This window comes from Nesoenas mayeri, assembly GCF_963082525.1.
Source record: "Nesoenas mayeri genome assembly, chromosome: 24".
Classification (NCBI taxonomy): Eukaryota; Metazoa; Chordata; class Aves; order Columbiformes; family Columbidae; genus Nesoenas; species Nesoenas mayeri.
The window spans coordinates 1,992,031-2,006,945 of NC_137546.1; the positions used below are offsets into that span (position 1 = coordinate 1,992,031).

The 14,915-nt window shown below is 44.2% G+C and overlaps 1 protein-coding gene across 2 annotated transcripts in view; it reads left to right on the plus strand.

Moving 5' to 3' along the window:
• The window catches only part of DVL1 (dishevelled segment polarity protein 1), a 47,713-nt gene that overhangs the window by 25,230 nt on the left and 7,568 nt on the right, over positions 1 to 14,915 (plus strand). Inside the window, exons 3-12 of one of the 2 annotated variants that reach the window (XM_080358626.1) lie at positions 892 to 1,013; positions 3,341 to 3,453; positions 4,793 to 4,931; positions 8,316 to 8,409; positions 9,038 to 9,107; positions 9,845 to 9,984; positions 10,304 to 10,380; positions 10,818 to 10,885; positions 11,417 to 11,566; positions 14,513 to 14,644. In XM_080358626.1, the coding sequence (XP_080214752.1) occupies positions 892 to 1,013; positions 3,341 to 3,453; positions 4,793 to 4,931; positions 8,316 to 8,409; positions 9,038 to 9,107; positions 9,845 to 9,984; positions 10,304 to 10,380; positions 10,818 to 10,885; positions 11,417 to 11,566; positions 14,513 to 14,644 (1,105 nt within the window). The remainder of the gene's footprint in view (positions 1 to 891; positions 1,014 to 3,340; positions 3,454 to 4,792; positions 4,932 to 8,315; positions 8,410 to 9,037; positions 9,108 to 9,844; positions 9,985 to 10,303; positions 10,381 to 10,817; positions 10,886 to 11,416; positions 11,567 to 14,512; positions 14,645 to 14,915) is intronic. The other variant, XM_080358627.1, reaches the window with a different exon arrangement.

Consider the following 14,915-nt stretch of genomic DNA (forward strand, 5'->3'; position numbering starts at 1 on the left):
TAATGCCAACACGCTTTCTAAACACCTCCCATTAACTTCCCCACCTGAAAGACAGAAACCTTAATTGTTATTAGGAAAGCTCATGTTATTTTTCCCTTCTTTTTTCCCCTGTTGCTCTTGCTTTGGTGATAAGAGAGTTTGAATAATGCAGCTGACTCTGCATGGTGCTGGAGAGCTGGTTTGTCTTCAGGCGGTTCCTTTTTGACAGTCTGTGTGTGTTTGCCTTCTCATCTTTATTGTATATGCTCCTAGGAGTAAATACCCTGCATCCTGAACACCAGTCCCCTCTGATCCTCTTCCCTCTCCATCCCCATCTTCGGCAGCCAGCACCTCTCTGATGATTATATTAGAATTAATCCTTGATAAATTAACCAGTTATAGTTGGAATCTCTTATGTAGGACTAGTTCTTCCACAGCTAAAGATAGAGGAAAGCCGAGACCTTGTTTCCACTTAGTGCAAAGTAATAAACTCTATCATTATTTGGGCATTTCTTTAATTAAATACCTTCTAATCATATTGTTTAGAGAGACCTGGCAGAGTGATGAGATGTCTCAGCGGGCTGGTAATAGGATATAAACCTTTTCACCTCTGGGTCACTAGGTCATGTCTAACTTGTGTTGTGTGTGGTCAGTGGGCTGTTGAAATAATGAGTCGGTTTTAGCTTCCTTTGGGCAAGTTTGGTTCCCCCTCCAACCCCCCATTCTTGCCAAAACATTCAAAATAAAGCAAGGAAAACATGGGACTAGATTAATCCATACAACACTAAGACCTTCCTCTCCTCTAACGTCCCTTAGATCTCCCAGGATAGTTAGCAAAGCAGCAGCTGAGCCCCTTCCATCAGTGCGGAGAAGCCCATACGAGCATGTATAACTGTGGTTTTGTGTTGACAGCTGGTCCTGGCTGAAAGCTCCCACTCGGACACGGGCTCCCAGTGCACCGAGAGCCACGCGGACCTTCCGCCACCCATCGAGAGAACAGGCGGCATTGGGGACTCGCGGCCTCCGTCCTTCCAGTAAGAGCAAGTTGTCTTTTTTTTACATTTTAAAACAAAAAAACCATATTTTCTGTCTGTTTCTTCCCCACATTTCTCCAAACCAGCTATTTGGTTTTGTTGTTAGAAAAATAATATACTTTCAAAGGGGAATGGGAAGAAAGAAACAAACCCTGTCGTTGTTGGAAAGAAATATATATCCTATATATCTCATTTTGAAACCCGTTGTGGAAGAGTTAAGTAGAGAGGTAGCTTTCCAGCGTGTATAGATGACAGCCTTTTATTACTGTGTTATGTATAATTATGTAGTATGCAGAGCCAGCAGGACGCTGATATCAAGAGCGAAAATTAACATGAGGAATAATGGCTCCTCCACGTGTGTACGAGCAGCTTGAAGTGCGTGTAGCCAGACTGGGAGCCATCAAATTGAATGGTAACCGTGTTATTTCCCAGTACGTGTGCAGAGCCCGTGTGTGTCCTCACGGTGCCTTCATTTTCATGGAATTTACACAAAGAGGATCTAAAGCAGGACCTGGTTCTAGCTGTGATCTTGGTATATGTTTGGAGAAGGAAATGTGGTTTTATTTACCTGCTGTCATGTGTGTGCGTTGCTTTCTGCGATGTCTATAGCCTGGAAGAGCCCATAATGTCGTGTTTTTTACAGATAAATGTCTTCTAGAGGGGACAAGAAATCTTGGGAAGTACTAACCCTGCCCAAAGCTGTGTGTCTTCTAAGGGCTTTACTGCCCTCGTGCGTTCATAAATTCCTTGATGTTGGCTGGAGAGGCCTGTACGAGCGCAGTCACGTGCCCTGCAAATATCACTAGTGCTTTGTCTTCCCGACCTACACCTACACGGAATAGCTGCAGGATCAAACTTGATCTAGAAGAATGATTACACTGGAAGTTAGGCGCAAGTCTGCGTTTGGGGCTCCTCTCGCTGCTGCCAACTGCGTGTGCTCAGACCGGTGAAATTTAAGCTGTGCTGATGCACCTGCTAAAAATCTTTCTGTATCTCTTGACGTCAGGCAGCTGCAAGTGTCCAGAACTTGAATCGGGGCTGCACTTCTCTTCCCATCGCTTACAATTCTCCAGCAATTTTTGAAAGCGATGTTTCCTGGGATTTTGGGGTGGTGACTGCAGTAGTGTGTTAAGTGCCATTTCGCTGCCTCCTTGGATAGTATTTCCCTTTAATAGCTCAATAGTGCAACCCTGTAACTGTCACAGCTGTGATTCAGTATTGCTCTATACTCACATATCACCTCCCCTTCTGTAAGGGTGACTTGGCTTCTTGCTTCCTAAATCCCTGAGATTTGTTTCAATGACACTCACACTACCAGAGATCTGTCATCTCCTGTCCTCCTTCTTCAGCCTTGATTGGGCAATTATTTATAGAAGAGCTGAGCTTGGTGTTGTGTAGTTGTACAAACAGAAATATTGCTGAACAGCAAATAATACAAGAAGTAGATGGAGCAGAGAGGTGGATTCAAGTGCCTCAGCAGTGGGAGAGCAAACAAGTCAGCTGTGAGGTTCCTTTACACCCTTTGTTAGGGTGCAAATAACCTTCTCTAGCCAGGTTTCGCCTCAGAAACTATTAATATTTAGTAGTGGGAATGCTGGCAGTCATCACTGGTCACTAGATGGTGCTGCTGGGATGTCCCAGAGCCTGGCGGGACACCCCAAATCAGGGGACTGTCACCCTCCTTCCCTTTTCAGTTGTACTGGACTGAGACAAGAAATGCAAGCGTACATGTGCCAACACTTAAATACATATACGTGCATTTCGGTAGCTTAAATGTGCAGTTGGGTGTTTCCTGATTTCCCAATTTCTGTGGCGGGCATGTCAGGACATTTCGTTGCTGCAAAGGCGGCGTGTGGGCAGGCAGGGGATTTTCAGCTGTCCTCTCCAAGGTCCCGCTACACACGTGTGCTCACACACGCACCAGGTCTGGGTCCAGCTGCCACAGAAGCCCATGGCACCAGTAGGTAGTTTAATTCCCTGCGTAAAATGTGCACTCCAGACTCATGGAATTCTAGGAGAAATATATTAATGATGCTGATGCTTCGGTTTAAGTGTAATGATGGCCATTATGCACCTTTTTCTTGTGGCAGGTTTTTCAATGTCACGATGATACCACTTGTGGAAACAGCGCTGTGTATATCAAACATGTTTTCACCCTTTGGGTAGTTTTGGGGGAGCAGATCAGGCTGGGGGAGCTTGCAGGGCTGCAGCTGATCTGCATTATAGTTCTCTGGATCCCAAACCAACGTGCTCACGACTGCAACTCTTTTTATCAAAAAGAAAGAAAGAGATGACTCCGCTGTTTCTTCCTATTTGTTCTCTAACAGCCCAAATGCTGCCAGCAGCCGGGATGGCCTGGACAATGACACGGGAACAGAGTCGGTTATTAGTCACCGGCGGGACAGACATCGACGGAGAAATAGAGAAGGGCATGAGGATGGTGAGTCCTATTTCATTTTCCCCCTTTTTCACTTAGGAAGAGCAATTCTTCTGATAACCTTTCAGAGCAACAACTACTTCTGCACAAATGCTGCCGAAGAGCAGTGTGTCCACATTCCTGTGCGCTTTCAGTGACTGGTATTAGTTTAATGGAATAATTTGATGATTGCTTTGAAACGCTTTGAAGCTCAGCATTTTCTAAGAGGTCTGGACAACTTACAGTGTAGTGGTGGGGAGATGAATTTTTATGATATACAGAACTTTCTGTAGCATTAGAAGATTTGATTAGTTTAGAGAGGAATAACAACCCCCGGTGCTGAGCTCCACGCTGTCATGGTGAGGCTGCTTCCTTTATTCAGGTTTGTTAATTTAAGGTAAAACACATTATCTGGATGATGTGCTGGGAGTTTGCAGTGTAGACCATTGGGGAGTCTTAGTGTTTTAACATTGCAAGATCTGAGCCAAAATCCTCTGAAATAATTTCTGTTGTTTTCTGTAGGATCAGTGGTGGTATTGTATGCTATAGCACATTGGCTCTTTTTGTATACATAAGTACACATATAAACTACAGAACTCTGTACATCAAAGTAAGCTTGGTTTTCTCATTTGTTGCCAAACAAGAATTTCCAGGCTTAATTAAGAATTAATAGGTGCCACCCATTGCATTTAAAATGGTCCGGAATATGGAGTAGTTGGGCCCAAGCGATGCCATCACAGGCTTTATTCACAGCTCCACCCACTAAAGTATTTGCCTCCACTTAGAAAACCAGAGGTTGTATATACACTATGGGTTAGGAACAGGTGGTTTTCTGTTCATTGAACCTTTCCGACTTGTAATACCTGCCTGAGTGAAGGAAAACTCTGCAGCGGGCGGAGCAGAGAGCTGCTTCACCTGATCGTGACTGCAGATTCCTTTGGGAAATCACAGGATCTTCTAACACTGTTGTGTTAAAATCTTCTTCCAGGAAGAATCTTAAGAGATTATTTTGTCTTTCATATTAATTTAAACTAATGTCAATACCCGTTTTGCCACTGACAGAGAGCAGGTTGTTGAATGGCTGCGCTAGGACTGAAATTAGTTCATACTTTTCCCTTTAGATAGAAATGGGATAAAATTGCCTCCTTCTCCTGTCAGTCTAAGGCAAGACCGTGTCACTCAGTCATGCAAACGTGCCAGGGCAGTTGGTTTTCCAGCTGCTGGATGAAATCATGTCCTGCAAAGAGCTTGGTTTTGGCCTAAAGAATCTCCCGCAGAGTTGTCCGCGCTGTCGGTGTGGATGCCGTTTCTTCCTTGCGCTTCCTCTTTGCCCAGTAATAGTCCATTTATCTTGTTTCTACAGTTCCTCGGATCAATGGCCATCCGAAACTGGACCGGCACCGCGAGCACCCTCCTGGCTACGACAGCTCTTCGACCATGATGAGCAGTGAGCTGGAGTCCAGCAGCTTCATTGACTCTGATGACGATGACAACACAAGCAGGTAGGGAGGGCAGGATAAGCCAATACATTTCTTGTATTCCAAATACTCGTTTTTAAAGCTGCAAGTTCGACCAGAACTCATATTCTTCCCTTTCCTGGGTGCTTTCTCTGAACACTTTCTTTAGAGCTTGTGTTCATCCAAATGAGCTGTGAAAACTCATCGTGGATTTCTGTTAATTGTCAGAGAACAGGAATACAGATCTCTGTTGGTTCATAAAGATCTGTAGCTAAAATAAATGAGATGCAATGTGATGTTCTTAAATTCTAGCTGGAATGGAAACAGCAAAGAACAACTAGTCCTGGAGATACTTAAACTTCTGCTATGTTTACAGGTTATTAACTCACTGAGCTCAGCGGATCTGTTTGGTCTTGCAGTCAGTCATAGCTTAGAAACCTGTTGAAAAGCAGCAATTCCATCAAATTCTGTGGAAAGGCTGGATGTTTCCAAAAGGTTGAAAGGGTAACTAGATGTACATTTAAGAATTAGTTTCAAGAAGTTATTTTGCAGTTACAGTGAAGTTGCCAACACCTGAAGATACAGAAAATTATCCTTCTAGGTGCTTTGTACTTGCCTGGGTATTGATGTGCACAAAGGGCTGGCAAGATCAAATGTGAACCTGAATGCACTCCAAGCCTTCCTAAAGCCTTCAAGGCTCCTAATCCTCCTTCCCCCCCAAAAAAAAATCAAGCCCATGGAAACAACCACCCTGCAGCTGATTTTGTTCCTTGAAAATAAATTAATCATTTCCATGGCAGCGAGATATGCAGCAGGGCAGGATTAGCACAGCCAGGGTGGCCACTGAAACGCATTATACCAGACCCAGCTAACTATTTCTGTATTAATAAAGTAAAGCTTCCTGCGCCTGACCGAGAAGAAAGAGACTTTTGGAAGCTGCTGCTTTTCCTTTCCAGGCCAGGGCAGCAGCTTTTGGCAGGCGGAGCAGCTGCCAGGCCAGCCAGGCAGGCCCAGCAACTCGCTGGAATGCTCCCAGGTATGCTGGTGTCTGACGGGGCCGATGTGCTGGAGCAGATGAGGGATTGTGCTGGCAGGGAGCAGTTTTCTTTAGAGGCAAATACAGGCAAATAGAAAATGGAGCACGTTCCAGATCTGCTGGAGCCAGCAGCCTGGGGAAAAAGCGGTTGAAGGGGTAAGTTTGTTTAGTAACCGCTGGTGAACTCTGGGGTCGGAACCTGCATCGTGAAGGAGATTGTACGTGAGGGAGGTGAGTGAGAGGAGAAATCAGGTGTAATGGGTGTTACTGGCATAGAAGGGAAGAGGTTGTGAGGCTGAGGATGCTTTTCTAACAGCTTTATTTTATTCTAACTCAGAGCAGTGCAGCAGAGTTGGTTGGTTTCCAGTCCAGGGCTGTTCTGTTGCATATAGTTAGAAAGAATAGTTTTTGGTTTCAGTGAATTAATTTGTTCACAAATGCTACAGGACAACACAGAACCCTTCAAGCAGTGTGAGTGCAATAACTTCTTCCCTTTGTTTTTCAAAGTGTGATATAATTGAACATTAGTATTATTTGTAGGTAATAGGTGGTATTTGGAGTACAGATTGGTGTAGGGAGCCCATGGTAAACTGCACAGTAAGTCTGGTTTCTGTCTTCTGTGAAGCAAATAAAGGTGTAGCACATACGACAAGCTGTAGGAGTATTGTCAGCATCTTGCAATTAGTATTTGCAGTTCCATGTAACTAAAGTCATTCACTGCAAAGAAAATGAATTATGTTTATTTCTCATTTAAGAAATGAAAAGTGAGTTCTTTTCAAACTACATGGACAAACTTTCTTTAACAAATTGCTACCTTTTTTCCTTCCTTTAGGGAATGTGGAGTAAACAAATTACTATTATTGCTTGACAAAGTATCTCCCATGGGATTTATTAGCCCTTCTGTCAGAAGTGCATGCAGGGTTTTGGCCAGTAGCTCGTACAGGAATTGGTAGTTACAGTTCCAGATTTGTTTTTCATCTTTGCACTTTATTTTTCCCCAAGGCTAAAATACACCATCTTGTTTTGCTCATCAAATTGTAGTAATAACTTTTACTCATTTCTGGGGATACTTGAGAGATCAGAATGTTACTCCTCATTAGAACACATATGAGCTGCTCTTTAGCATCCAGATGCTCCTGGAACGTGAGAGGTGCTGAGTTCAGGACCGATTCAGCAGGATAAGTTAAGGCTGTGGATTTAACAGGCATGACAAGAGGAGATGAAATGTACCAGAGCGAGATGAAAGTACGTACAGGCTTGTCTCCTTTCTGAGAAATTGCAGAGACTGAAAGCTTTATTTTTACCCAAATGCTTTTGCAGAGTGTGGGAGTCTTGCTGAAACAGGCTGTCTCCTCTTCTACTTACACACAGGCTTATTAAAGCGACTTCATTGTAAGTAATTGTCCAGCTTCTTCCAAAAAGGGATGAAACACTGAGTTAAGTGAGCTCTCCATTTATGGTTTTCTCCAGTGTAATAAGTAGCGTTTTCTAATGTTTATCTGTGTAGAAGCCGATGTGTAAGGACTCAAAACGTGTTTCTGCAATGCCTTCTGATGGTTTTGTGCAACTGTTTAGCTCAAGAAGTTACTTCTCTGAAATATTGTCTGGCCTCTTGAACTAAACCTGGGCTGTGGCTGTTCCAAGGAACTGATTTCCATTCTTACAGACTAATGCTGAGTGAAACAATTACAGCAGAATTCTCACATATTATCATCTGGTAACAGACGTTCAGAGATTTGCCAGTAGACTCTGGTTTTGCTGGCTGAATTGAAAAGAAAAATCCCAAATGTTCTCTACTTACACAGGAATCTAAACTTCAGGTCATATGTTGAAAAGACCTCTTTATTTTTCCCGTTAAAAAGGTAAAGGCTCAGAAAACCAGGTGCTGTGGGCTGTTGCCGCAGATGGAGAATTATCACATTTTTGATCTCTTTTGAAAATACCACCTCTTGGCTCTTTAAATCAATTTGCCTTGCTGGGAGGGGAAGAGGGAGTGTGTGAGGTTAACGTGCCTGAAATAGTTTTGCGAACTCAAAGAGAACGTCAAGAGCTTCACACCCTCCGAGCTGTTCCATCGGCCGGAATATTCAGCTCGGTATCTTGGACTGAAACACAGGATGGGATTCACAGTGCGGAGGGTTGTAACCTCCTGACACCAACCTCCTTTTTAGGCTGCCGGTATCCAGTTTGCTTGAGATGTTCTATTATTCCTGCAGGTGGTTAGAGCTTTGAACACAGGGATGCGGAGACTGGCACCGTTTTCCTTGTGACAGTGCCAGTTCGATTACTTGTGTCCTGTAGGGCTGGATGTTTTTAATCTTGGTTAGCGCTGGAGCAGGGGAATGCAAAGGGCTCGGCTTTACAGAGTTGTGTTTGCTCTCCGTTTCCCTCAGGTTGAGTAGCTCCACCGAGCAAAGCACTTCATCCCGGCTCATACGGAAGCACAAGCGCAGGAGGAGGAAACAAAGGATGCGGCAGATTGACAGGGTAAGGTCGGCATCGTAATTTTCCGAGGAGGCGAAGGGAGATTTTTGAATGCAGCTTGTGAATGAGAAGGGATCCAGAGCAGGTCTGTGATCTGAATTCACTGGGAAGGCTCCTGTGGCTCCAGCCTCCCCTGAACTCAAACATTTGCAGTTGTGCAGCACTAGAGTCAAGACTCTCTTTCCCATCCTTCTTTTACTGTTGAGCGATCGCATTTCTTGTTGTCTGTGTTCTCACCTCCCGCAGGATCACGTGTTGTTCTCTCCTCTCTTTGGGGAGGAGCTGTGGGTTTAATTCCCACTGCACTGGGCACTTCAGGATTTCCGCCTGTCAGTCACGTAGTCAGGAAGCAGAAATCATTCAATGCAAAGTTCAGATGAGAAACCTCAATATAGGAACTTAATCCATGGATTTTGTAAACAAATCTTTGGAGAAAGTGCAGTTTGTGTTCAGGTTTTTCTTCTCCAAAGATTCTAAATGAAGAATAATTTTGAGGAGGCCACAATGGTTTCTGGATGCCTGCCAAACAGAAACCTATTGATCAGTTCCTAATGAATTAATCCTTAATAGTTATTTTATTGTTTATTCCGAGCCCTTTAAAACCTTGGGAATTTTCTGTTGTGTTTTGCAGTCGTCTTCGTTCAGCAGCATCACTGATTCCACCATGTCCCTAAATATCATCACTGTCACACTCAACATGGGTAAGACCAACAAGTGATGTTTTTTATGATGAATTTCAAGCGATACAGATGTATTTTGTCATAGTATAGTAACCTTTGGAGCCAGTAGGAAGTTCCTTGATTGGAATGATGTCAATTGACCTCCAGGGAATGGCAGCTGCAAGTTACTGCTCTGCTGTGCCTGGATTTTTAGTCCAGCGCTGGGTAGTTCTGAGCCATTTACACAAGCAGATCAATATTCTTCCCGAGAAGCCCATGGAAGCGGCTGGAACTCCAGGATATGGAGTTTTACTCTTATTTCTTGGGATGGTAAGGGCTCAGATGTTGTTAGGAGCAAGAGCAGAAGGGCGCTGGAGGTTTGTGTTTCTGCTGCTGATGCATTTCATTGTGTAGCCAGATAGAAATGTGCAGGGCTGCCAACTCAGCGCCTTTCAGTAGCACCAAATTCTTCCTGACACTCTGAGGTGTGGAAATAACATTACCTAATGCTGATTAGGTACCTAATTCCTAGGTGTAGACATGACTTTTCAATGTCATTTCTCATGCTGATTTTTTTAATTTAACTTTTCAGTGTCCTATATGAAAAAATAATGTTATTAGCAGCATTTCCCTAGACCTGAGATAATTGTAAGTCAAACACGGCCCAGCAGATGTGTTGAGAGAACTCATTTTTCAAGGCTGAAGTATCCTGGTGTTAGCTCTTCACTATCATTCCAATCACTTTCTTTGCTTTTCTCCTCCACTTTCTATCTGTCTAGAGAAGTACAATTTCCTGGGAATCAGCATCGTAGGACAGAGCAATGACCGGGGCGATGGTGGCATATACATCGGCTCTATAATGAAAGGAGGGGCGGTGGCAGCCGATGGCCGGATTGAACCAGGAGACATGCTGCTGCAGGTTGGTCCGCGTCCCAAAATATGCTCTCCTGGCTTGTATGTTGGAGGCTCAGCTCAGTCATCCCACCAGCTCCATGGACGTAGTAATCAGTTAGCAGAATTCATTCATACTTGGAGAAACGCGTCGCAAAGACCGTTATCCCTTCAATCTGTAATTCTTTGTGAATTCTGCTGGATAGTTGGCGTGCTCTGAGAAACAATATTCCTGCGGCCGCTTAAAGGAGTGGAAACGGTTGAAAGGCAAATAAATTTGGAAATAACTAAAATGTCTTTAACTTTCCTGTTGCAAAGCCTGACCTCTGCCCTTTGCAACATTTCAGGTGAACGACGTCAATTTTGAGAACATGAGCAATGACGATGCAGTACGGGTTTTACGGGAAATTGTCTCCAAACCAGGGTGAGCATCTCGCAAAATCTCTTGCTACTTATCCTCCGCGTGCAGTGATTGGTATTGGGCAAACCTCAGAGAAATCAGCGTTTCAATCTCAGTAAACAGCCGGGTATCTGCTGATCTCAACTCTGAACTTCTCAGCGTAAATGGGTGAGACTGGTTCCAACGTACCAGCCAAAACCAACACAAATGAGGAGTTGCCTGGTTTCAGTAGCACTGTTTGTTTACAGGACAAGTGTTTTAATATCTCAAGAGCTGATCATTTGACAGATTTCACCAACAAGTGCTCATGATCTGTGCAAAACCAGAAATGTCCTGATGCTGCTTCATACTGCAAATACTTTGACAGGCATTCTCAGGGTTTGTTTCAAAGAGTTCATTGTAGCAATTAGAGCTTCTGTAGGGAAAGTTGAGTCACCCTGACCTGTTTTCTTTCTTCCCAGACCCATCAGCCTAACAGTAGCCAAATGCTGGGACCCTACTCCCAGGAGTTATTTCACCATCCCCAGGGGTGAGTCCATTTTTGTGCTCTTTGCTGGGTTCCTGAGGAGCCCTCGAGATCTAGAATATTTTCAGCTATTTTGGCATCTAACAGATTTCCATTCCCTACAAGTTCAATACTTTTAAGTTTGGTTGTATGGTTCGTTTGCTTTTTGTTTTGAGAGGCAGGGGCAAAGCACTTGCTAGTACTGCACGTCATAGAAAAGTGAGAATCTATCTCCCTTTGTAAAATAATAGTGAAATATTATTACGGGATCGGTCGCTTCTCTCCTGCAAGAGGAAATATTTCACTCCTACCGCACTTAGAGCAACAGAAGTGTCGTGGTTTTATCCTCTGAGGCTGGTGCAGCAATTGCTGTGGAGAAAACAAGCTACTCCTAACAAGGTGCTTTTTGTTCCCTCGTGCTGGGGCTGTTTCAGTTGTACTGTCGGAATGGTGAGGACTTGTGCATAGCAAAATATTCCCTCTTTCTTTAGATTTTTGTGTTTATTGCAAATCTGATTTCTTTTGTCTTTCTCTCCCTTTCTGGTTGTTCTGCAGCTGAACCGGTGAGGCCAATCGACCCCGCGGCGTGGATCTCTCATACCACAGCCATGACGGGAGCGTACCCCCGTTACGGTATGAGCCCCTCCATGAGCATCACCACATCTACCAGCTCCTCACTAACAAGCTCAATTCCCGATTCGGAAAGTAAGTCACAGTGCGGCCAGCGCAGGGCAGGCGGCTCCTGCTCGGGGCCAGCGGTGCCGAGCTGTGCGCAAATCCGACCCCAGTCCCACGCACGATGAAAATGACAGCGGCCACACAACTCTTGAATGCTTTCTGACGTTTGTCATTCTGTTGGGGAGCATAAAACCTTTTCCTCAATGTCAGAAGTAAATGCATTGGTGTTTCGATTCAGGAAGAGGTGGCTTCTGGTCCCTTTTACAGTTACACGGCAGGCCTCCAGTTTTACCCCCCCAGATAAATGTGAGAGCTTCCTCCTTCTATTTGAGATTTTTTTTTGATAAATTCAAATAATTTACTTCAGATAGACGTCACTGGATAATAACGTTAGTGTATCATTTAGGAAGTCTTCCGCTGATATTCTCATAGCCTTCTTTTATACTTTTTTGTACTTTTAGAAATTATTGAGCAAGGAGAAGACAAATGTAACGTCCCATGTGAAATCACAGCTAGAGTTCAGCCTTCTCTCCTGGTTTGTCTGTCTGTGGCAGTCCCTGCACTAGTTGTATCCATGTAACAAGTTGTCACGAGTCCTTATCTGGGACTTTAAAGGGCAGTTGTCCTTTTTGCAGGTGTAGTAGCTCAGTGTCTCTTTAGATAGAGGCAGCACCGCTGAAGGGAAATACACCCGCAGCAGGAAGCCAGGGAATCACTTACCCGATGACTTTATCTTGAGATGTGTTTTCAGCCTTACAGGTACTAAAGATTGTGGAATTGAATGTATCTGCTGATTGCTGTCAAACGAGAGTCTGTTACTCTGCATTCCTCTTGAACTGCTCATGTATCGTGTGCCTTGATATGCAGTGATGTGATTGGGAAGTGCGGAATGCAGACGCCCTCTCAATCGTACTTTAAAAATAAAGGTTATTTGGGAGCAGAACCATGTTTCTGGAGACAGCTTCTCATTTCTGTGCCAGTGACTTCCAGCGTTTCCTCTCCTGAATGCAAGAAAATGGAGAGTACCCCAACATTAATTGTCATCTTTTGCTTAGCACCTTCCTTCAGTTCAGTCCTATTATCCCCCAAAAAATGGCAATACTTGGCTGTGAGAGTGGAAGCAGTGAATTAACGGAGTCATCTTAGACAATTCTGTTTCATGGTCCCTTGTTTGAAGTATTGTGAATATCTGTTGGTTCACTGGTTTTGCAGCAAGGCCAGAATAATGTAAATGGACCGAATAACCACTTTCCTTCCGACTGGCATCCTGGGCTCTCTGGGCGGAAAGTGAACTTCTGGTATCTTTGCACAGCCACCACTGCATTGGTGCTTGTGATTCAGTAGCTGAGATTTTGGGGCCATACAAATCACTGCCACACAGTGGGAATTATTCTATGTTAGCTCTTTATTTTCTCAGGTGCATTTGTGTGCGACCTGAGGCAGACTGAGGCGTTGAATAGTAATTATTGCTTTGAAAAGTATCTCATTCTCCAGCAGCGTTCTGGCCGATGCAGGAGAACATTCTCTCGCTGTGGTTTGTGAGTTTTGGACTCGCTGCCTCAGTCGGTGCCAACTCTGCCCCTGGGTTTCTCTGCTAAAGGTCGATTTTTGCAGCCCCTATTCTGCCACTGCAGGACCTGTTTTTGCACGTACTGATGTCCCGTTCCATGCAAGTAATTTCAAGTGTTTCAATGTGCCTTGAAAGTCTTGCTGTTTCAAAATGCAGTCCGCTGACGTTGTTGGAAAGTTCTCTTTTTCTCTTGCATGGACTTCAGAGGATTTTGAATTGAAACTTCAAACTGTTTCTGCTTAACAGTGTTCAGCCTGAGGTACTGTGTAATTTCTGGGGCCTTTTTGTTTGGGCAAAAGTGTATGGAAGTGCTGAAAGAAAGACACAGGTCAGTGGTGTTATTACATGTGGTAGGACTTTGTTTTGCTGCAGCATACACCTCTTTTATCACCAGGATCTGCTAAGGGGACAAAAATGCCACTCGAACCCAATAACCAAAGCCCTGAGGAGGAGCTTTGCGGTAGGTCTGGCAACCCAGAACGGAGTTACAGCCCGTGCTGCTCTCAGCTCCGCACAAACCTGCAGTCAGGCCCACAGCTGAGCTCAGACTAAAGTGGGGGCGTTTTAGATGCATCTTAGGACTTTTCATATTTGTACAGCAGTAGCAGACTCAGAAAACATTGATGAGCATTTGGCCAGGGCCAGTGTTCTTTATATGCAGGTCTCCATGGAAACACCATTTATTGCTTCCCACATACTTTACTTGAATATTGGTTTGTTCTGTTTTTCCCCAAACAAACGTTGCTTTTTGCCACTAACCAAACTAACTTCAAAGCAAAAGCAAAATTGTAGTGTTTATTCAAATGTTGTAAGTATTTGAAACCGCATGCATAGATGGTCTGGGGTGTTTTCATGCATATTAGCAGTGCATTGTTTGAAAGAAGCATTTTCAGTTTTCATTGTTTCATGCTTGTAACTTTTATCAAAATGTTGGGTTGCTGGAAAAGGACAAAGTTGGTTCCCTTGTGCTGTTGAAAGGTGGGTGATACGGGGAGCTGGGAGAAGGGAAGGGAGGAGGGTTTTGGATTCCTGCTGGAGAAGGGTCTGAATCGCAAACACAGGACACGTGTGCTTGACACAGATTTTTTTTCTCCTCGTGTTTCCTTTTGTGCAAATCTCAATGCAACGCAAGAGCACAGGGCTGATCTCTGCCTGCTTTGTGAAGTCAAGACACGTAGGGACTCAGCATCTCAGTGGTGACACTGGTTACACTGGGCACAATCTGAAGAAGTGGTATAAATTCTATAATTTATGCCATTGAGGGTGCATTTGGGAACCTTTGTGTCTTTTTTTGCATCTGTTGGTAAAGCTGTGTCTTGAAACGTTTCATCCAAATCGGGAGCTGAGAAGCTCATTTCAGACTCGGTTCATTTCAAAGCAGCGTGTAACCTTCTTCCTTTTAGAGTTAGAAGAGTCTCCGTTAACTGTGAAGAGTGACATGGCTACTATTGTCAAGGTTATGCAGCTCCCAGACTCAGGCCTTGAAATTCGGGACAGGATGTGGTTAAAAATCACCATCTCCAATGCAGTGATAGGTAAGCACATCAAAGGAACGCTGGGGAAAAAAGAAGAAACAAAACAGTGGCTTTTTGAAAACAGGCTGAAGAAACTATATGAACATATTTTTCTCCTGTCTATGACCTCTTATATTTCCCTTGATAGCTGTGACCAACTCCTCAGTGTGACAGGAAGTAATGAATAGCTCCTGTTCGAGCCTGGACAGCCAAAAATAGGGCACATTTCTCGTGCCCACACACAGCTGGCCCTTCACCTTTGCTTGTTACATCTCAGGACTTGTGGCTCTTG